The 7,514-nt window shown below is 56.9% G+C and overlaps 3 protein-coding genes across 3 annotated transcripts; 1 reads left to right on the top strand and 2 right to left on the bottom strand.

The window, feature by feature from the left end:
* Positions 1–2,565: 2,565 nt before the first annotated feature.
* Positions 2,566–2,899, bottom strand: SPRG_16635 (hypothetical protein; the record flags this gene model as incomplete). The annotated part of the gene is made up of 2 exons (XM_012355941.1): positions 2,566–2,733; positions 2,765–2,899. 2 exons carry the CDS (start codon positions 2,897–2,899, stop codon positions 2,566–2,568), a joined length of 303 nt encoding a protein of 100 aa, XP_012211331.1.
* A 421-nt stretch (positions 2,900–3,320) lies between these two features.
* On the bottom strand, positions 3,321–5,025 carry SPRG_16634 (hypothetical protein; the record flags this gene model as incomplete). Its single annotated transcript, XM_012355940.1, has 5 exons — positions 3,321–3,853; positions 3,911–4,373; positions 4,426–4,475; positions 4,525–4,868; positions 4,922–5,025. 5 exons carry the CDS (start codon positions 5,023–5,025, stop codon positions 3,396–3,398), a joined length of 1,419 nt encoding a protein of 472 aa, XP_012211330.1. The 3' UTR covers positions 3,321–3,395.
* Positions 5,026–6,055: 1,030 nt separating this feature from the next.
* SPRG_16633 (hypothetical protein) lies at positions 6,056–7,419 on the top strand (the record flags this gene model as incomplete). Its single annotated transcript, XM_012355939.1, has 7 exons — positions 6,056–6,146; positions 6,188–6,316; positions 6,364–6,605; positions 6,658–6,873; positions 6,922–7,015; positions 7,070–7,224; positions 7,279–7,419. The coding sequence occupies 7 exons, from the start codon at positions 6,056–6,058 to the stop codon at positions 7,417–7,419; spliced, it is 1,068 nt and encodes a 355-aa protein (XP_012211329.1).
* Positions 7,420–7,514: the final 95 nt, after the last annotated feature.

The following is a 7,514-nucleotide window of genomic DNA, read 5'->3' as shown; positions in this document are numbered from 1 at the left end:
TACGGCTCGGCGGGAACTTGGGCAAGCTCGAGAGCAGGTCAAGTAGTTCCTTGGCGTCCTTCGAGCTGCTTCGCGAGTTGCCCCGGTGCATCACCACCTGGAGCTTCTCGCAGACGCTGCTGACCGCGTCCGACGACCACGACACGCTCGTTGTCTTTGTGTTGGTGGCAGCGGAAATGCCGTAAGATACTTCCGGCAATTATCCGGAATGCTGTATTTGACCAAAGGGACAGAAGATCGCATGAGAAGATCGCAAACCAATTTCAAGACGCGATGATTTGGATTACGAATCTGAGACCACTCGTCATTGCACAAATTGTAGTCGAACGAGGCTATGGCCGTAGAGGATCAAACGGAGCTAGTGCTCTACTACTGCGCTATAGGAATGGGCGAGTGCAAGGTAGCCTGCGTTCACGCTGTGACGTTTTGCAGCAGAGATGCAGAGAGAAAGAACATCGGATGTGTGGCGAATGCGTCAAGGTTTGTGATGGCGTCAACGATTGCTCCTTGCCTCTTGCCAGGGTTGCATTATCGAAGGTGCGTGTCGGCGACGGTGGGTCACGCTTCCAACTGCGCCCTTCTTAGCCCGTACTCACACCCAGTTTTCTAGGGCTTGAGGCGCAGTCAATGGACCTGCCGTTGGTATAGAGCGAGCATTCTAACAAGGCATTGGCGTCAAAGCCACCGGCAGCGGTCCCATGATCTACAGCATGGTACTAGTAAATACCTAATGACAGCGCCAACGAGGCAGCCACCGGCGCCGATGATGGCCATCGATGTCACCGAGTAGCCCGAGGCTGCATTTGTTGAGGCAGCTCTGCTTTCTTGGGTCGTCGCTTCCGTCAACGAACCATCTGTCAAGCCCGTGGGCCTCGACGACAAGGTGCCGTTGGGGTCGCAGATGGAGTCGTCCGTCGCAAATCCTTTGACACATTCCGATCTGCCCATGCACGTTTCAATATGTACACTACTACGTCTCGTTCGAGTTCTCGCTTCGTCTCCCGCGTGGCCTCATCATTTCCGCCAAGCCTCACGACGCGGCAGTGCCTGGTGTCGTGGCGTAGCCGAATGTATGGGAAGGATCGAAGTACCGGTAGGTGAGCCGTCCGGCTGCCACGTCACCAGATCTCCTCCAACTGTGTATCCCTGGCCTTGTCACCACATCCACACGCATCGCCTCAGAAAACACAAGGTCATGCACCAAACCTCTGGCATGTTTGATCGGATGGAGAGATACTACTAAAACTGCTAGTGCGGATGCGCGCGTGAGTGATGGTACAGTACGATAACGGTCCTGGATGCAAGAATGAGAAAGAAGACGGCAAAAGAAGGTGCGGTACATCGGTTGGAGCTTCAGACACGGCGTCGGCGCTCGACGTTCGTTGCAAGGCCAACGAGGTGCCAAATGAGATCTCCACGGTGGTGTCAACACTCGCGGGCAAAGTGCGACGACGGTTACTTCAACTTGAGGTGCGGATATTTGGATCTGCCATTGCCAATCAGAAACCGCTCGTCATTGCACCAATCATTAGCGTTCAAATCCGATCTTTTAGTAAATAACCGCCAAGCCGAACCGTCGTCCGATAGCTGTAGAGATTGATATCGAGCTCGTACCCTTCTACTGCGCGGCGTCAATGCGTGCGTGCAGGGAGTCTGTCGGTGGCTTGTGCTGCATCATTCGTGGCGTTTCGCAGCAGAGATGTTGAGAAAGAACACTGGGTGACGTCATCCATTCCTCCTTGCCATGCCAGGCTACTCGGGTTGCAGTGACCAAGGCGCGTGTCAACGGCGGTGGGTCGTGCTTGCTTTGATGAGCCATCTTCGGAGACTTGATGCAGTATATTCGAGGGCATTGTAGAGCTGTAGCTCTCATCCCAACCAGGCCTTAACTGCGGTCCCGTGAATCCAGTGTGCATCGAACAAGGCGATCAGTTGTCGTGGATGATGATATGACGACGGCTCCCTTGCAGCCTCGGGAAGCACGAACCAAGTCGATACGATGGTACCCTGAACAGGTCCCGTGCGGGGTGAGCTGGTAGGAACTTTTGAATGCGAAGCGTTGTTTACCGGTCTTTGCGACGACGGCGCGTCGCTTCCTGCAGTCCTGGCGCGCTTTCACTTTCGCACCTAATCGAAAAGTTGCGTCAATTGCAGTCAAATGCACCGTCGTACTTTATCGATTTTTTACGTTATTCAACTATAACGTCCGACGATGTGAAAGCACTTATAGGGATTTCGGTTTCGCACTTCACAGGACACATTTGGCGCAATATGATTTGCTTAGACCAATAAAACTGCGTTTCATTAGTCAAAATGGCTTGATATATAGCCAATGGGTTGGCCAGAATGCACGAATTAATCCCAGGATCATGATACCCCTTGCTCTAGCACTTGAGTAATCTTCGGTCCCTCCATGTTGGTGGCGCTGCATCGATGCAGGCGTGGGAATAGTGGTGCGGTTCATCCCTATATGCGTACTAGTGCATTTGATCGCATCGTTGGGACCTCGTCGACGCCTTAACGATGACGTAGAGAGTGTACTATTCTTTTCAACAAATTATTTCTCTACTTTGTCTTGTCGCGACCAAAGTTGGACCGGGCGAGCCACTTCATTTTTGGTTTTGCCACCCAGCCGCGCCTGCCTTTGACTTGCTGCTTCCGGTCTTGCTCTTGCGCGCGCTCCTGCTCGTCGTCGCGCGCATGCTGACGCTTTAGATCCCCAACCTTCGTGCCCTTGGGGACATCGCGGCCAAATGGCCAGCACCAACCGAGTCGCACATCGCGGCCAAAAGGCCAGCTCCGACCTGCTGCCGGCCATGCTCTCGACCGTTCTTTTTGTCGTGGCCCAACTCGCGGTCGTGCGCCTGGTTGCGCCCCTTCTCGTGGCGGTGCGCATCATCGTGTGCTTGGTGACGTTTATGAGCCCCGTCCTTTTTATTCTTGGACGGTTCGCGTCCAAGGTCTACCATGCTACAGGCCTTTGACTTCTCCTTGGCGACATGGACACGTCGGACGACATCGCCCTGGCCGCCCTCTTTCGCATCTACTCGTCCGTCTAGGATTAGATCGATTTCATCCTTTAATTCTTAATCGAGAGTCTCCTTTACCCTGCACTTGCACATTGAACTATTACTATCTTGTTGCGGTTTGGATGGCCGCCAAACGATAAGGCTACGCTACATTTTACTTCCTTCCTTCTGCTGTGGAGTCTCGAATCCGACGGCTCGAGCATGTGTGTCGTTGGTTCGACAGTCGATTGTGGCGTATCTTGGTGCTTGACAGAGCCCAACGCTTGCATGAACAACTCAGAAAGAAGATTGCACGAAGCGTAGCATAGCCATTATGGTGGATGTATTGATGGGCGTAATATCAACGATCTGCGGACTCTCGCCGGCTTAGACCGCGCTGTAGACGTTCTGCGGTGCTTGCTGCCGTGACACAAAGTACCCAATGACAGCGCCAACGAGGCAGCCACCGGCGCCGACGATCGCCATCGACGTCACTGAATAGCCCGAGGCTGTCGTTGTTGAGGGAACACTGCTACTCTGGGTCGTCGCTTCCGTCAACGAACCATTTCTCAAGCCCGTGGGCCACGACAAGGTGATGTTGGGGCCGCAGATGGAGTCGTCCGTCGCAAATGCCGTCATGTTCAAGAACGCGTCGATAGGGCAGAGCTCCGACGTGCAGTGGGGCACAGGCAGCGGCTTGCCGAGGTACGTGAGGCGGAAGAAGAAGCTGCCACCGTCGCGCGCATACAGCTCCAGCGTCACGTGGCTCGCGTACGGAACCCACTCGGTGAGGTAGACGTCGCCACCGAGCGCGGCCAGCAGCGGCATCAAGGTCGAGTCGTGCACTACGAGAACCCCACATGGAGCTCATTCTATCCTCAAGTGGACCCATCCACACGTACCAGCCGAGAGCACAAAACGCGGCCCGCGGCCCGCCAGTGCAGCCTCCAGACGAGCGCGAATGAGCGCCACGAACTGCGCACTGCCCGTCTTGGCGTAAATGTTGTTCTTGTAAAAGTACGGGAGGAGCGCGGTCGTCTCGGCGCGGGTGGCGGCCTGCTGAAAGAAGGTGCTGTTCATGTTGCCTGGCAGCGGCTTGTCAGTGCAGCGCTGCGTGAGGAGACAGTCAAAGCCGAGGTCGTCGTTGAAGCCTGGAATCGTCGCCTGCAGCTGCGCCCGAATCGCCTTGTTGGTGCGGTTGTTGCTCCACGCAGCGGACTCGGGCGACGCCGCCCACGCCTTGCTCAGCGCGGTGAGCGCCGGACACGTGGTCGGGTTCGGGAACCAGTGCGAGACGGCCATGTCGCTTGTGTGCCACGGTACAACGACGCGCTCGCTTGTTGCAAACATGTTTTGTACGATGATCTAGACAGGCCAAGTATGAGGCGCAAGGTCGCCAACGCATGCGACAACGGACCTGGCCCGACCCGAGCGTGCGGTCGAGGTCGGTGCTTTCAAAGTAGACATCTACACAGCGGCAATGCACATGGGCAACGCCAATGGCGGCGACATCTACCTGCCGTGTTGGTGAGGTCGATGGCTTCGTCGTCTTGGAAGAGCACAAGCGGGCCCTTGCCCACGTACGCGTGGCGAAAGAGCGCGCCGTTCTGCTGCTGCTGCGTGTAGCCTTCGTCGATGAGCTGCCCGAGGAGGCAGTTGCCGCGGAAGACGTTGGCGCCGTCGACGTAGATCTTGTCAAAGGTCAACGACGATGATGGCGTGCTGCCCGGTGCATGTAAGACAGGCGTCACTTGGTCGCGGAGGTTGCAGGTCCACGTCTCCTTGTAGCCGGTCCAGCACTTGGCGCCGCTGTACGGCGTGCGTGCTCCGTGGCGCACCATGACCTGCACGTGTACCGAGCTTCATGCTCGACGCCTGCGGGTCGGCCACTGGCTGGATCGCAAACTTGGGACACGTCCTTGGCGCAGTAGCGCGGGTAGCCGGATGCATCGATGGCAAAGCCAGCGGCGGCGGCGACGGTCAAGGCGGCGGTGAGCGCACGGGGCACGAGGAGCATGGCGGCGAGGTGGGCAATCGCCAAATGTCACTAGCTACCGTCGCTGTGGTGTTCCAAGCTTGCACTGTAGGATTCAGTCCTTCGGCGCTGATCCGGACCGCGATGATCGCAACACGCACAAAATGATTTTACGATAGATTTGTGTCGACATAAATGCATTGATACCATACGAAACCCGCGTAAGCGTCGTTGGCAATTGCGACCCAAGTCAATATTATCCGGATGCCTCGCAGTTGAAGTCACTTGAGCAGTGTGCACTGCGCAACCGGTAGTCCGTAGTATCGAGTGATACAAGGATCTACTTCGTCGTGTCCAGCGAGGCCTGGGTGACCATGAGGAGGGCTTGCATTGGTCTCGATGAGGAACACATTCAATGACATACAATCCAGTCCTACGCCAATGGGTGGGTGCACTTCCGCACCCAAGATTTCGCAAGATGGCGTCCGTAGCAACTGTAGCACATTGCATCTATAGACGATATTGTACAAACATCGTGCACTACGAGGCGTCGTTGCGCGCACTGGACACGCGCATCTCCTCCGACAGCCAGCGCTCGCTCCCTCATCTTTCGGCGCCGTGACGCTGCAGTGATGGTTGAGGCTTGACGCGTTCAAGAGATGCATCCGGCTACCTTGTCGTACAGCGAACGTTTCGAGGACCACCAGGGTGAAGCGGACTCGACGCACGACGCGGCTGCGTTATAGCAACAACCTCGGCGCTAAACTTGGCTGTATTCGCGGTAGATCGTCAGGAGTCTTTCGTCGTCGATCGATGATGGACTCTGATGTTCCGACGTTTCGGCGCCACGTTGAAGAGCACGGGCAGTGCGCCACGCAATCCACGCAGATGAGTGGTAGATATCCTAGGATTTCAATGGCTTTTTATCCAATCCAGCACCTTCCACGACCTTTGCATGCACTTCAAGTTGGGCGGGGATTGGCCATAATGCGAGGAGTCGCGTTGCTGATTGGTCGAAATCCTCGTGTCAGATCGAGGCAAAGCCCAATTCGGCTCTGTCGCAGCTGTGCGGATGACCGAGCCCGACTGCAAGACGCTCTGGATGGGCGACGTCCAGATCAACTGGGACGAAGCCTATGTGAGCTCGCTCTTTGATGCCTTCGGTACGATGCCACGCGACTATTGTGCGCTCATTGCGACCTAGGCCACCTCCCAACCGTCAAGCTCATCCGCGACAAGGTCACGGGCTATCCCGCCGGGTACGGCTTCCTCGAGTTTGACTCGCCGGAAGCAGCGAGCGAGGTCTTGTCAACACTCAATGGACAACCTATTCGTACGCAAGCCTCGACAACGAAGGCGTCTCACTGCTTGTCTTTGTAGCCAACACACCGCACCGTTTTCGGCTCAATTGGGGCGCCGGCGGGAAGCGGCTCGAGTCCATGGAAGACCACTCGGTCTTTGTGGGCGACCTCGCCGGCGACGTCACGGACGACGTGCTTTTTTCGACCTTCTCGGCCAAGTACGCGTCCGTACGCGGCGCCAAGGTCGTGCTCGACCAAATGAGCCGCATTTCCAAAGGCTTTGGCTTTGTGCGCTTTGGCGTCAAGGCCGAGGCCGACCAGGTACACTCCTCTATGCATCTTTTGCGGCCATCATCTCTGACGGGATCGCTAGGCTCTGCAGCAGATGCACGGCGAACTGTGCCTCAAGAGGCCGATGCGTGTGAGCGCCGCGACCGACCGCCCCAAGCACCACCCGCCGACAACGCCGTCCAAGCCGCCGCCGTCGCCGTCGCCCGAAGACGAGACCAACACGACTGTGTTTGTCGGCGGCCTCGACGCGAGCATAACTGAAGACGACCTGCGCAAGCAGTTTAGCTCCATTGGCTCTGTCCGTTTTCAAGTTGTACACAAGACGGAGAGGCTCATGGCCACGTAGGTGCTCAGCATCAAGATCCCGCTGGGACGCGGCTGCGGCTTTGTACAGTACTCGACGCGCGCGCTGGCCGAGCAGGCGATCCAAGAAATGTCAGGTCCGTAGAATCGTTTCGCTCACGATTGATGGTGGTGATGACGCTACCTCGTAGGTGTGCAGCTTGGCGCGTCCAAGCTGCGCTGTGCGTGGGGACGCCCGACGATCAATACGAACCACAACAGCAGCAATAGCAGCAGCAGCAGCCGTGCACCGGTGTACCCGTACCCGCCGTCGGCGATGCCCATCTATGGCTATCCGCCGTACCAGGTACTAGTACTGTAGAGAGCCGTTTGGAGCCGTCCGCTCAAGAACGATATGTAGTACTATGCGGGGCCGTACCCCGCGTACTCTGGCTACACCAGTCCGGTGTATGCAGGCTACCCGCTGCCAGGCTACATGCACCCGTACGGTCAGATTCCGCTGCCGACCGACGACAACCAAGCGCCGCCGCCGATGATGTAGGCGATAGCTGGCGCCACAGAGCGTCGTCGCGATCGAAGCGACCTCGCCGTCCATGTTCAACCTTATATACATAGCTTTGTGTCGTGTGGATGTGT

Source organism: Saprolegnia parasitica (genome assembly GCF_000151545.1).
Source record: "Saprolegnia parasitica CBS 223.65 unplaced genomic scaffold supercont2.336, whole genome shotgun sequence".
In the NCBI taxonomy this organism is placed as follows: Eukaryota; Oomycota; class Saprolegniomycetes; order Saprolegniales; family Saprolegniaceae; genus Saprolegnia; species Saprolegnia parasitica.
This window is presented reverse-complemented; position numbering and strand designations above follow the sequence as displayed.